General features: G+C 37.1%; 1 protein-coding gene across 19 annotated transcripts in view; it reads right to left on the minus strand.

The window, feature by feature from the left end:
* CDC42BPA (CDC42 binding protein kinase alpha) overlaps positions 1-15,915 on the minus strand; it is a 318,157-nt gene that overhangs the window by 114,940 nt on the left and 187,302 nt on the right. For all 19 annotated transcript variants that reach the window (XM_045983612.1, XM_045983604.1, XM_045983610.1 and 16 more), the window contains exon 12: positions 4,924-5,057. In XM_045983612.1, coding sequence (XP_045839568.1) covers positions 4,924-5,057 — 134 coding nt within the window. The remainder of the gene's footprint in view (positions 1-4,923; positions 5,058-15,915) is intronic.

Raw genomic sequence — 15,915 nt, forward strand, 5'->3', positions numbered from 1 at the left:
TGGTTGCAAACAAATTGGTTGCAATAGTGTACAAAAAAACACATTAGGTAAGTCCAATACCCATTCCTGATAAAAATGATTATCAAAATAGGAACAGAAAATAACTTTCTTAACCTGATAAAAATTATTTGCCAAAAACTTACATAAAACATTATTAGTGGTCAACCAGTAAAGGCATTTTCTTTGAAATCAGGAATAAGACAGGAAAGCCTGCTATCATGAGTTCTATTCAACACTGTACTGTGGGTTCTAGCTAATACAGCAAGACAAGGAAAGATAAGAAAGGTCATAAAAACCAGAAAAAGAAACAAAACTGTCATTATTTGCAGAGAACCATAAAGAATTTCAAATATATTAGTACAATTAACAAGAATTTAGCAATGTTGCTGGAACAAAATCAGTAAGAAAATATAATTTTAAAGATACCATTTAAAATATGGAAAAAATAGAGAGAATAATAAATTTAAAGAAAGGCAAATAAGACATGGATAAAATTTTATGGCAAAACATTTTAAAAGATGTTAAAGACATGAAGAGATATACCATGTTTGTGGAAGGACTGTGGGAGTCTAGAGAAAATATTTTTATATTTTTCTATGGATAGGCCTTTGTAAACAAATTTTACTGAAAGTTAGAATCTGGACTAAAAGGAAGTCTTGTAATTTACGACTAATTTAGAATGAGAAACTGCAGAGAGATTCAACTCCTGAATGTATGTGCTTATGCTTCAGCAAGGGATGGGGAGAGGAGCCTGGATCAGGGAGGGATCCTCTTTATAGAGCTTGAGACTCTGGGCTTATCTTTCCACTGGAGTGACTGATCTATATTCCAGAGTCATAGATCCTTCTCTTGACATTTCCAAGGAGACTCTCAGAAGGGTGGGTGGAGACTGGGACAGGGGACAGGCAGGGGTAGGAAGCATCCGCCACTCCCTTTATATAAACACCCAGACTCACAACACAGACTCCATATATGTCATGTTTTATCTATCCAGCTCTCATTGCATTGCCCCCAGAGGTAAGAATTAGCACACAGTGGAGGGATGTGGTTATTTCTGCTCTACATATATCACAATACTATACTCTGCTCTTGAAATCTGTATGTGCATTTGGAATAATATTCATAAATATGGATAGTAAGAATTAAAGATTCAATACTGTAATGATGTCAATTCTCCTGAAATTACTCTACAGATTTAATGCAGTTTTAATCAAAATCCCATCACAGTTTTTAAGGAATGAGATACAGACTCATTCATAAATGGGAATGTAACATACGACAGAGGTGATATCACACATCACTGTGGAAAAGAGGGGTTATTTAGTAAATGAATAAGTGGTTAGCTACATAGGAAAAACAAATTGGATCTTTATCTCACATGATACAAAAAATAAATTTCTAGTGCATTAAAAATTTAAATATGAAAGACCAAACTTCAAAACTGCAAAATAAAAACTGAACACTTAAAAAAAAAACAGAATTTTTAACCTCAGATTTCTTACACATGCCAGGAAAACTTTAAAAAGAAAGACTGATAAATTTGACTACATTAAAACTAAGAACTTCTGTTACTCAAAATCCCATAAAGAAAGTGAGAAGACAAGCCACTAACTGGGAGATATCTGTAGCACACACAACTGACAAAAGATTAATATAGAAATTTTCAAGAATTCTTAACTAACCAATAAGAAAAAGACAACCCAAGAGAAAAATATATACAAAGGATACTGAGAGGCATTTCACAAAAGAAATATAAATGATAAATGGGCATATGAAAGACACTCAACATCATTAGTAATTAGAGAAGTTAAGACCTTATAACAAAATATCATTCTAGACCTAAAATATCAATTTCAACTAAGGTTGGCCAAAATAATATACCTAATAATATGAAGTACTATTAAATATACACTAGGTGGTGGGAGTTAAAGTATAAATCAGTATATTATAATTATTAGAGTATTTTCATTACTTATGACCCAACTATTCTACTCGTGTTTGTATAAACAAGTGTGTACAGATCAGTATAAATGTTCAAGAATGTTCATTTATAGTAGTTGTCAAGTATAAGCAACCTTAATGTCTATACACAAAGAATGGTATAAATTCTGAAGTGTTCACATAATGGTATACTATAAAGCAACTACATGAATGTTTTATGGCTATTTGGATGAATCTTAGAAATATAATGAGTGGAAAAAAACTGCAAGAAATTGCATATACCATTTTATAAAGCTCAGAAAAAAGCAACACTAAATAATATATATATATATATTCTTTTAATTTCCAATGGCATTAAAAATGCTTTAGCCAGCAAGTTCAATGGCTATACACTAGTCCATCATATGAATTGGTTGGGCATTTCAGTTGTTTCTAATATTTTTCTTTAAATATGGTGAGAAATTTCTCTGTGAGCAAATCTTTGAACGTCTGATTATCTTCTTAAATTTTGACAAATGGAGTTTACTCTATCAAGTATTTCAGTACTTTTAAGGCTTTGGATACTTACTGCAAATTAGCTTTCCAAAAATAATATATGAGATTATAATCTCATCTTCAGTATTTGGCACTGGCATTTTTATTTATTTTTACTGAAGTGTAATTAACATACAATGTTCTAGTAGTTTCAGATGTATTAACATAGAGATTAGACAATTCCATCCTTTACTCAGTGCTCACCATGAGAAATGTAGTTACCATCTGCCACCACATACAAGTATTTTATTATATATTATTTAGAGGTATACTAATATGTAATAAAAATTTTTTCCATAAGGAAATGATTGACATAAAATTCAGTACAGTGATTACCATTTTCAGGGAAGTAGGGAGAAAGGGATTAAAAAAAAAACAACTGGCCAGGGCTATGTCACAAATTGACGATGTTCTATTTTTTAAGTGAGATGGTAGGTTCAGAGATGTGCATTATATTATTTGCATCAAAACTCATATAAAGTTGCATTTATTCTTTAAATGTATCAAATGAAAAAATCTTAAAAGGAGTATCTGCTTCCTGTAGGATATTAAGCAAATCACTTAAAATTTGTTATCAATATAATGTTTCCTTATAGTACTACCCTCTTCTCAAAATAAACTAAAATGATTTTTAATTTTAAAACTTTCTAAAATTGGCAAGATATGTGTACCATAAACCTAGATATCGGATTCTCATCTCTTTTTATGTTTACTAAGTTTGGCTGAAAAATCCTACTTTTAAATACATAATAGTTACCACTAATATTACTATCATATTATTAAAACAAATAGAACATGTTATAAATTCAAAATATTATTAGATTGGCCATGAATTTAAATGCATCTATACACCACACTGCTTGTAACTGCATTAAGAAAAAAGTAATAATAAACAAATAATACATGATATGTTAAAAAAAGTAAAAATATACTAATCCAATTTAATCTTTTTTTTTTTTAATTTTATTTATTTATCAGAGAGAGAGCGAGAGTGAGCACAGGCAGACAGAATGGCAGGCAGAGACAGAGAGAGAAGCAGGCTCCCCGCCAAGCACGGAGCCCGATGTGGGACTCGATGCCAGGACGCTGGGATCATGACCTGAGCCGAAGGCAGCCGCTTAACCAACTGAGCCACCCAGGCGTCCCTCCAATTTAATCTTTATAGCTTTTTCTGTTAGTCATTTTTATTAGCTTCCTCAGCAAAAGGTTAATTGTTTTATTTATTTATTTAGTTAGTTAGTTAGTTTTTAAAGAGATTTTATTTATTTATTTGACAGAGGTCACAAGTAGGCAGAGAGGCTGGCAGAGAGAGAGGGGGAAGCAGGCTCCCCCCTGAGCAGAGAGCCCGATGTGGGGCTCGATCCCAGGACCGAGGGACCACAACCCAAGCTGAAGGCTGAGGCTTTAACCCACTGAGCCACCCACGTGCCCCTGTTTTATTTTTTTGCCTTCACTTCTTTACTGACAGCAAGACTTTAAAATCTTCCTCCAAAAGAAATTCATTTATCATCAATTATATATTATATCATTGAATACAATTTATACTATGCTAAAAACCACTCATTTCTTTATTGTGTTGGCCAGTATTAATTCCAACATTATTTTATTTGTTAATGAAAGGCAAAATATATACACTGAGTGGTTCAGGTATTCTCTGGTGCTTGAATATTATTTGAACCCTATTGAATGTGTTAGAGTGTTTCTGCCATTAAAAAATTTTACTGAAGTTCACAATACTGTTTGAGTGTTAAATAAAGTTCTTATGAAAATAAATTTAGCTTGTTCATGCTTTGAAAGATAAACTGACATTTTAAAAGATAATTAAAACACTAAAAAATTTTTATTATAATCTTTTAAAAATGTTCATATTAGCAAATCACAATGAAAATATGCCTATATTTTTAATTTTTCCATAGATACTAACTATGGCTTACTATTTACTTACTCCTTTTTAATATTTTTCAATAACATTTACTTTTTTTTTTTTTTAAGATTTATTTATTTGAGAGAGAGAGAGATTGAGAGAGAGAGAGAGAGCGCATGAGAAGGGAGAGGGACAGACTGAGAAGCAGACTCCCCGCTAAGCAGGGAGCCCAATGTGCGACTCAATCCAGGGACTCCAGGATCATGACCCTAGCCAAAGGCAGTTGCCCAACCAACTAAGCCACCCAGGTGCCCAACATTTACTTTTAATTAAGTCCTCTGATTATTAACTTCTCAAAATAACAAATAATTCTGAACTTTAAAATCTTGAGAATATAAAAGTTACTTCATTACTAGCTAGTAAACAAATGAAATACACCAAAATAATTCCTAAATCTTTAAACCAGTATTTTAGACAAAATATACTTTATGTTACTGTAATTCACTAGGAAAGCTTTCAGTATACAAATTAAACAAGGTTAACAATTCAAAAGCAGCTTTAACAATCTACCTATATATTTTTACCTTGCTTAATTCTTCTCTTTCTTGTTGTAATGTTTTGATTTGTTTTTCATAAGCCTTGATTTGTCGAAAAGCATCATCTAGCTCTCTCCTCACAGAGTTGGCCTCCTCAAGCTGTTGTTCTAAGTGACTTGATTCTAAAAAGAGAAGACAGTGGTTATTTTACTATTTGTATAAAAACAAATGTTTGAAACTAAGGTTTCAACACAACCAATTTTATTTAAAAATAAAGTATTCTGTATTTGGTTTTGACTTACGGACACCCCATACCACTATAACTATGACTCTGAACAATTAAGCAAGTTCACTGTAAAGACGGTGCATAGCTAATGCCAGTGTGGAGATAACGTGAAACCTGCGTACAAAAGTGCCTTACATTTCTATTAGAAAAAGACGACCAGACTTCCAACAAAGTAACTTTAGAACCAATTAAAAGCTTAAAAGTAATAAAAATGACAAAGCCAACCAAACTGACAAAATGGGTGGTTATTAGCATTCGTGTGCCGAAATTCGTCAAATTATTATTAGGAGGGCTGTGCTTGCAATGGGTGCAGACCCACAGCCCTGTTTCACTAGTGGTCATTTGAACCACATACTCTGGTTTCTGACAGCAAGTGTTTGAAAACCTTGATCTAGAAGAGGAAACTAAGGCCTAGGGAACTGAGTATCTAGCCTGAGGTCAGTATCAGAAGAAAGATGATGACAGCTCAGAACTCCTGCATCAGCCTCTCCAACTGGACAAATAAGGCTCTCAAACAATACTTAACACGATCACTTCAGAGGAGTTAATAGGAAGCAAAATAAAATCACTAATTTTAATACATGCTTAAATAAATGTTAAGAAATTAATATAAAATATTCCTGGCATCAAAAGTAAATTAGCAAGTTAAAGAACTGAAGCCCATAAGACAGAAAAATCTAAACACATTCATTGTGGACTTCTGAACCAGGTATTTTCTATTCTTTACAACCTTGTTATTCTGAATGTTATTTCCAGGCAAGTAGCATGAGCATCCTCTGGAAGCTTGTCAGAAATGCAGAATCCTGGGCCTCACCCAGACTTAATGAATCAGATCTGTACTTGAACAAGATCCCCAGGTCTTGCAAATTCAAGTGTGGGAACAGGTGCATAAAATACTGCACACTGAGTTGAATGCTTTCAATAAATAAAGTAGTGTTTCAAATATACCAGTCCTTTTGAAAAGACCATTTCACGTGTATAGGTAAGTCTTGTGGTCAAAAAGTCACTAAAATGCACTAATGTAACATATACTAAGTGGTGCTAGATTGCTTAAATAAAATAATTTACTGATATTTAGTGCTCTAAGCTCATAGATTTATTAAAGAGCTTGTTTATCTTAGGTATTTTGAAAGTCTAGATATGTTTATGGATACGATCGTTTTTTACCAATTTTCAAAAGTATCTGCAAAGTTGCATTTAACCAGTTTTCATTTTGTCTAATAGTATAATTTGAATAGTCTAAACAAATGTTTCACTTGAAGAATGTGTCACTAAAAGATCATAGGATGTTTAATCTTAAAGATCACAGGGTATGTAGTCATATTCAGAAAATTATATTTTATCATTTTCTCAAATTTTAGCATTTCATGTAGGAACTTTTCTGTTTGTCCTAATTTCTCTGAAACATTTTTAAGTGATATTTTTCTGTTCCTTTAAGTTTTTAACTTTTTTTAGAATTCAACAATTTGTTATTTCTAATTATTTGGCGTCAAAATTGAGTATGTGACACGGCTAACATCAATCCCATTTTATGGTTAAGGCACGTCAGGATGAAGCAGTCATATGGCCTGTTTTGTAATCCCTTCTGAGAATATCCATTTCCTTTCTTGCCCTCTGAAAAGCTCTTCCCTAGCATGTTAAAGTTTTTTGCAAATTACTGAGTCATTCACTTATCTCAACTGCTTTTTGTTAGAAACAAAAATGAAATCAGTGTTTCATAAAATGCCTGCATCACATAAAATTTATGGCAAAATGACTCTGTGGGACAGCTTTGACAGCTTTCGAGGATAGCTTCTTGTCTTCCTTCAATGTAGGTTATATTCCAGTTTTATCCCAGCCATTTTGCTTTGGCTGCTTTGCAGTGGAGTTGTTAGGTATATATATGAATTTTACGTCACATTTTCATGTTTCACTTAGACCAAATGGAGAAGACAAACTCCATTATTTATAAAATCTTACTATATGAAGAGAAGTATTACACTTGCATTTGATATACACAGAATTTTGCATTCCCCAAAGATAAAAAAACTCAAATCCAGAAAAATCCAGAATGCACTGAATTTTGGCCAACCACTCTAAAATGGCTAAGGTGCAGGAATATTTACATTACTACAGCAAATAGTGAATTGGATTAAAACTTTGAAAGAAATCCTCAAAGACAGGGCACCTGGGTGGCTCAGTTGGTTAAGTGTCTGCCTTTGGCTCAGGTCGTGATTCCCAGACCCTGGGGTTGAGCCCCGCATGGGGTTCCCTGCTTAGCAGGGAGCCTGCTTCTCCCTTTCCCACTCCCCTTGCTTGTGCTCTGTCAAATAAATAAAAAAAAAAATCTTAAAAAAAAAAAATCCTCCGAGACTACCAAAAAATATCTCATGCACCATGATTAGCCATAGCATTTAGATGAAGTAATTAAAAACCAGTTTTAGTGAATAAATAGAAGAAGCAGTACTAGCAGAGGGGGTTAGCTCATCCCAACTAAATGGTTCTTAGCTCACTGCTGCACTACATCTGCCGAATTCAATCTGTTAGCAATGAGGATTTAATAAGGGATACACACACAGTAAGTTAAGTTTTCTTTGCACTGTGTGGCATATAAGAGAATAGAGTCTCTGTCTAGAGGAGATGACCAAGTCAGAAAGACAAGAGTAACACCCTTCAAAACATAAATGATGCAGAAAATCAAATGTACACTGTGTGACAGATTAAATGGGAGCTCTGGGAATGACCAGAGTACAGCCCAGGCAAACTGCAAGGGGCGAGGGTGGTGCAGGGAAGGGGTGGGGGTAGAACCATCAAAGCACCTTGCCCTGAACCACACCTTCTTCCTTACATTCTTACTCCTAAAATAATATAGAACTTCTGAGATGTTTAGAAATCTGATTTCGAATCATGATGGGGCAAAACAGGTTCCCCTATTTCCGCCCCCACCCCTCCGACCATTCACTATCTTTCATCCTTTAACTTACATGACGTAGTGTGTGTGGGACAGAGATAGAGAAAAGGGAGAGAGTGAAAGAGAGTTTGGTGCTGAAGAGACAGAGCATGGAGGAACAAATTACCCATCTCAAGGCAACAAAAGAAAGGGGGATACAAAGCACATTACAGTTACAGTTACAATAACTTTTTTATTTAGGAAGTAAAAAACCATTCCTTTCTTTTCTCATGGAAAAACACCAATGAGAGGATGAATTTCTATTTTTATCTGTAGATGGTCAACAAGTATGTGTTCAGTGTCTGTTAGCTGACACAAGGAAACTCTGTCTTGCCCTCTTGGGAGTTTGGAGCATGATGAGGAAAGCAGATTTTTTTTTTTAATTTATTTATTTGACAGAGAGAGATCACAAGTAGGCAGAGAGGTAGGCAGAGAGAGAGGGGGAAAGCAGGCTTCCCGCTGAGCAGAGAGCCCGATGTGGGGCTTGATCCCAGGACCCTGGGATCATGACCTGAGCCGAAGGCAGAGGCTTCAACCCGCTGAGCCACCCAGGTGCCCCAGAAAGCAGATTTTAAAAAGAAATTTTAAGTAATTACAAACTTACTAACTTTGCCAGGAGTTTAAATATGTTATAGAACATTGCCATAGAGAAAGAAAAGATAGACACTGATGATGCTTACTAGTTCACACAAAGATCTGGTTTAAAAAGTAGCTAGAGGATGGGGCGCCTGGGTGGCTCAGTGGATTAAGCCGCTGCCTTCGGCTCAGGTCATGATCTCAGGGTCCTGGGATCGAGCCTCTCTGCCTACTTGTGATCTCTCTCTGTCAAATAAATAAATAAAATTAAAAAAAAAAAAAAAGTAGCTAGAGGAACATCATTTACAAGGTGATTTGGACAGTTTTTTGTTTTGTTTTAAACAGCCACAAGTATAGTCAGGGCCACTCATCAGGCAAGTCTCTAGGGAGCCTATGCTTTATCTCTAGCTCTTATGTCAAATGTTTAAGGCAGTGTGGGTGTAATTACGAACGAGACACAGATGATAATTACCCTCCGCCTGACCACTATGCCTCTGCTATCTACTATAATTTTTGGTACAGAGTAGCAAGTCCATAAAAGTGTTTACAGATTGAATTAAGAATGAATGAATGTTGCTGGTGGGAATGTAAATAATACGATCTCTGTAGAAAACTGGGGTGACAATTTCTAAAAATGTTAAACACAGAATTTCCATATAAATTCAGGAATCCCACTTCCTGCTATGTGCCCAAAAGAAGAGAAAGCAGGGACTTGAACAAAGACATGTACCCTCACATGCAAAGCAGCATTGTTTACAATAAACAAAAGGGGAAAGGCACCCGAGCACTGGCCAACAGATGAATGAACAGACAACAAGGAGTGTTTACATATATACAGTAGGATGCTGTATTAAGGAAGAACATTCTTTTTTTAACATAAAATGTATTCTTTGCTTCAGGGATACAGGTCTGTGAACCGTCAGTCTTACACAATTCACAGCACTCACCATTGTACATACCCTCCCCAGTGTCTATTCCCCTCCACCCCCCAGCAACCCTCAGTTTCTTTCCTGAGATTAACAGTCTCTTATGGTTTGTCTCCTTCCCCGGCCCACCTTGTTTCATTTTTTTCCCACCATTTCCCCATGGCCCCCCCGCCCTGCCTCTCAAATTCCTCATATCAGAGCAATCATATGGTAATTGTCTTTCTCTGATTGACTATTTAGCTTAGCATAATACCTTCTAGTTGCAGCCACATCATTGCAAATGGCAAGATTTCATTTCTTTTGATGGCTGCATAATATTCCATTGCATGTGTGTGTATACATATATACGTGTGTGTGTGTGTATAAAAGATCCTTGATGTCCAACAACAGGAGATGCGAGATATATATCTATATATATCTCACAGCTTCTTTACCCATTCATCTGTTGTTGGACATCAAGGATCTTTGCATAGTTTGGCTACTGTGGACACTGCTGTTATAACATTGGAATGCACGTGCCCCCTCAGATACACTACATTTGTATCTTTGGGGTAAATACCCAGCAGTGCAATTGCTGAGTTGTAGGGGAGCTCTTTTGAGGAACCTCCACACTGTTTTCCAGAGTGGCTGCAACCAGCTTGCATTCCCACCAACAGTGTAGGAGGGCTCCCCTTTCTCCGCATCCTTGCCAACACCTGTCATTTCCTGACTGGTTAATTTTAGCCATTTTGACTGGTGTGAGGTGGTCTCTCACTGTGGTTTTGATTTGTTTTTCCCTGATGCCGAGTGATGTGGAGCACTTTTTCATGTGTCTGTTGGCCATCTGGATGTCTTCTTTGCAGAAATGTCTGTTCAGGTCTTCTGCCCACTTCTTGATTGGATTATTTGTTCTTCGGGTGTTGAGTTGGGTAAGTTCTTTATAGATTTTGGATACTAGCTTTTATCTGACATGTCATTTGCGAGTATCTTCTCCTGTTCTGTCAGTTGTCTTTTGGTTTTGTTGACTGTTTCCTTTGTTGTGCAAAAGCTTTTAATCTTGATGAAGTCCCAATAGTTCAATTTTGCCCTTGCTTCCTTTGCCTTTGGCGATGTTTCTAGGAAGAAGTTGCTGCAACTGAGAAGAGGTTACTGCCTGTGTTCTCCTCAAGGATTTTGACAGATTCCGTTCTCAAACTGAGGTCTTTCATCAATTTTGAGTCCATTTTTGTGTGTGGTGTAAGGAAATGGTCCAGTTTCATTCTTCTGCATGTGGCTGTCCAATTTTACCAACACCATTTGTTGAACAGACTGTCTTTTTTCCAAGGAAGGACATTCTAACATCAGCTATGAAATGAATAAACCTTGAAGACCCTACGCTAAGTGACATGTTAGTCACAAAAGGACAGATATTGTTTGACTGCATGTAAATGAGGTCTCAGTCAAATTCAGAGAAACAGAAAGGAGAACAGGGATTTGCCAGGGGATGGGGATGGGAGGAATGGGGAGCTGGCATTTGATGGGTGGAGAGTTTCTGTTCGCGAAGAGGACAGGCCACGGAGATGGCAGGTGATGGTTGAACAGCATGTGAATGTGTTTAATGCCACTGATCTGTACATTTAAAAATTGTTACATGCATTTTACCACAATAAAAAGGGTCTAAAAGTGAACAAATGATACTGAAGGGATGGAGTGCAATGGAGGGCACAGAGACCGGCACACAGCCAAGAAAAGAGAGGCTGGGAAGGAAGAATACTAAAAAGAGGATTTACCCTTTCTCTCAATGTCATTTTCAGTGGTTCTGTCCCACTCCCGGGAACAGCTGAAACATCAGAAGTGAAGAGCAGTCACAGAAGCATGAGTTTAGGGGGAAGGAAGGAGTAAAGCAAAGAAATCTCAGGCAACAGGAGTTCAATGGTAACTCCATGCAGGCACCACTGATTCGTACATAAGGAATGAGTGTGTTGGGAACTGCCTGTAAAGACACAACGTAGGAAAACCCCTCAGGAAGCAGTCAGAGGTTTCCAAGAGTGAAGTTCCACTTTTGTCACTCACTTGTCAGCGAAACCGACCAGGGGACTTGTACAGGTCACACACTTTTCCACCACTTGGACGTAACAATGAATAAAACGGTCAAAGTTCTGACCTTCAAGATCTTGCAGTCTAGTAGTGAGATGAGGGAAGTAAAGCAACAGACAAATAAAAACTAGGTCAGTGGTAAAATGTATTATAGAGGAATGTAAATTTGCCAGGTGAAGAATGTTTCCAGCGAACAAACGAGCAAAAATGAACAAATGAGGAAGGAGAGAAGGAAGGAAGGAAGAACGAGAGGCTGGAGAAGGAAAAGAGTTAAAATAACACAAAGTATGTAAAAACCCTGAAGGTGATCAAGTAGGCCTAAGAGCAGCTCACTACGGCAGGAATTAGCCGCTGAGGCATAGTAACAAGGTAAGAAACTGGAGAGGCAAATACATGCGCGATAATGAAGAACCTTGGAAAAAACTGAGAAACTTTACTCTCATCCCCGAGCCAGTGGGGCTCCACAGAAGACATCTAAGCATGTATGCTGAAGCTGCGATGTGATGGGGTTTGCATGTGAAGAGCTTACTCAGGGGACTTCTGCTTCCAGAAAGATGGAAGAGATGTACTTCTCTCTCTTCCATTAACTGCAATGAAAACTCCTGGGTATCATATATAGAGCAAACATGAGAAAATTGAAATTTAGAGAGAAAAGGATGACTGGCAGGGACAAGGGAATGTGACATGGTGGTGTCAGGAATGCTGGACCAACACAGTGGGAAGTTCCCTGGGTTTTCTTTCTGGTTCATATTTCCTAGACAGAGCTCAAGAAACTGGCAACCCGGAAATGCCAACATGCCCCAATAAAAGCCTACACTTTATACCCAAAGTACCAGGAAAGGGGCCAACTAGCAAGACTGACACTTTCAGGAAGTAACTATTCCACTCAAGTTAAATAACACAAACAACTTGCCCCCATGACCACTTCCATCAGCAAAGGACATGTGAGGAGCTACAGTTCCAATCCCATAAGGCTATGATGAGGTGCCCAAAACACCGTGAAGATAGGACTGGCAAAGGGCCAGAATATTCAACTCCACTGGTCGCTAACAAGCACATCCCACATGCAGTGTCAGCGGAGACCATGTGGCCAACTAGCACTTCCATACCCCGCCAAATGGCAGTGAGTTTCTCCACTGTCCCCACATTGGGATGGTGTCAGAAGAAGCGAGAATGTCCACCACTGCCCAGCAGTAGTAAGGCCAGGCCTACCACAGTGTCAGGAGACCAGGAGGGGGATTGGAACACCCAACCCCTTCCAGGGAGAACGGGGAGCCCTTCTTTGGGCGTCAAGGGAGGCCTAGTGGGGAAACTGAACTTTTATCTCCACCTGGCAATCCACCACTGCTGGAGTGGTGTTGGGAATATACGGCTAAAATGGAAGGTTTAAATAAGATTCAGAGTTACTAACTGAAACTCACTCATCTTATCAGGAAACAGGAGAACCTCAACTTGAATGAGAAAAGAAAATCAAGAGATGCTGACACTGAAATAGGGAAGCTAGAAATAGCATCTGACAAGGGGCACCTGGGTGGTGCAGTTGGTTAAGTGTCTGATTCTTGATTTTAGCTCAGGTCGTGATCTCAGAGTCATAAGAACATGGCCCGTGTCCGGCTGTGCACTTAAGATTCCCTCTCCCTGGGGCACCTGGGTGGCTCAGTTGGTTAAGCATCTGCTTACAACTCAGGTCATGATCCCAGGGTCTTGGGATCGAGTCCCGAATCAGGCTCCCTGCTCAGTGGGAAGTCTGCTTCTTCGTCTCTCATTCCCCTTGCCTGTGTTCCATCTCTCACTGTCTCTCTCTGTCAAATAAATAAATCAAATCTTTTAAAAAAAGTCTCTCTCTCTTGCCCTTTGCCACTCCCCCTGCTAGCATGCTCTCTCAATTCTCTAAAATAAGTAAATTTCAAAAATCTTTTTTTTTTTCAATTTCTTTTCAGCATAACAGAATTCATTGTTTTTGTACCATACCCAGTGCTCCATGCAATGCGTGTCCTCCATAATACCCACCACCTGGCTCCCCCAACCTCCCACCCCCACCCCTTCAAAACCCTCAGGTTGTTTTTCAGAGTCCATAGTCTCTTATGGTTCATCTCCCCCTCCAATTTCCCTCAACTCCCTTCTCCTCTCCATCTCCCCATGTCCTCCGTGTTATTTGTTATGCTCTGCAAATAAGTGAAACCATATAATTTACTCTCTGCTTGATTTATTTCACTCAACATAATCTCTTCCAGTCCTGTCCATGTTGATACAAAAGTTGTGTATTCATCCTTTCTGATGGAGGCATAATACTCCATAGTGTATATGGACCACATCTTCCTTATCCATTCATCTGTTGAAGGGAATCTTGGTTCTTTCCACAGTTTGGCGACCATGGCCATTGCTGCTATAAACACTGGGGTACGGATGGCCCTTCTTTTCACTACATCTGTAAATAAAATCTTTTTAAAAATATCTGACAAGACATTAAAATAGCTATGCCAAAAATGCTTCACTGAGATATTATGAATATATCTGAAATAAATCAACAACAGAAGACCCAGGCAAAAATACAAGAAGTCTCAGCAAAGAAACAGAAGTTTACAAAAAACAAAATGGAAAGTTTAGAAATAAAATGAAAATCTGGGTGGATGGATTCAACAGGGATTGGAGGAAAGAATCAGTGAAATGGAGGATAAAATACTAGATATGATCAATCTGAACAGCAGAGAAAAAAAACAATGAAAACAAAAATGAAAGAGACTGAAATATTTGTGGGCTGGTAACAAAAGATCTAACATCCATGTCATCAGAGTACCAGAAAGAGAAGAAAAAGTAGGCAGGTCTGTAAAAGTATTCAAAAAAGTAAGGTCTAAAAACGTTCCAAATTTAGCAAGACACGTAAACCTACACATTCCAGAAGATGAATGAATCCCAAACTGAATAGACCCAAAGTAATCCATGTCAAAACATACCATTAAACATCAGAAAACTATGAAAGGAGAAAACCTTGCAAGCAGCCAGACAAAAACAACACCTTAGATGAAGGGAAAAAATGCTCAGAATAACAGCAAATTTTTCCTCAAAAACTAGGGAGTCCTAAGGAAGCGGTACAATATTTTACAGATGCTGAAAACAAAAGAACTATCAACTCAGGATCCTATGCTTTGCAAAAATATTCGTCAGTAATAAAGAGAAAATTAAAACATTCTCAGATGAATAAAAGCTAAGAGAATTTGCTGATAGCAGAGCTATCTTTAAAAAAATGGCAAAAGGAAATTATCTAAAGAGAAAACAAATGACAGAACAAGGAGCTCAGAAATATCAGAAAGAAAGAAAGAAAGAGCATAGTATGTAAAGTATGGGTAAATCTGCAAGGATTTTTTTCTTCTTTTCAGTTTTCTAAATTATACTTTATAGTTGCAGGAAATATGTGTTTCTAAAACACATAATGTTTTTGTGTTTCTAAAACATATGATGAAAAATACTGTTCCTCAAAACTATTATTCAAATCAATTTTCAAATCAAATTTTAAATGGACTTTCAAATCGAAGCAATTATAAAATAAACCAGAATAAACAATTGGTATCAACATAAAACAGACTGTTACAACTAAGGTGTTTTATGGGAGCTTCACAGTAATCATAAGGCAAATGACTACAAGAGGTATATAACAGATAAAAAGTTGAGAATCAAAGAATAACACTACAGAAAATCAATTTACAAATTAAGCCAGTAAGAGAGGAAGACAGAAACAAGAAACTATAAAACATCAGAAAACAATTAAGAGGATGACATTAGTAAATCCATACCTAGTAATAATTACTTTAAATATAAATGGATTAAATTCTCCAACAAAAAGACCCAGAGTGGCTGGATGGATTAAAAAACAAGACCCAGCTATATGCTGCCTATAAAAGGCTCACTTCAGCTTTACAGAGACACAAAGACTCAAAATGAAGGGACAAAACAAGATACTCCATGCAAGTGGAAACCAAAAGAGAACAAGGGTAGCTATACTTAGATAGAATAAATGTTAAGTGAAGAATAGTAACGAGACAAGAAAGTTATTGTGTAAGCATAAAAAGGTCAATTCATCAAGATAGGATAATTGTAAATATATATGCACCCACTATTATAGCACTTAAATATACTGAGCAGATACAACAGATGTAAAGGGAGAAACAGATAATAAAATAATAGTAGGGGACTTCAATACCCTACTTCCAACAATAGATACATCATTCAGATTAAAAAAATCAGTAAGGAAACACTGAATGTGAAGTATA

This window comes from Meles meles, chromosome 17, assembly GCF_922984935.1.
Source record: "Meles meles chromosome 17, mMelMel3.1 paternal haplotype, whole genome shotgun sequence".
In the NCBI taxonomy this organism is placed as follows: domain Eukaryota; kingdom Metazoa; phylum Chordata; class Mammalia; order Carnivora; family Mustelidae; genus Meles; species Meles meles.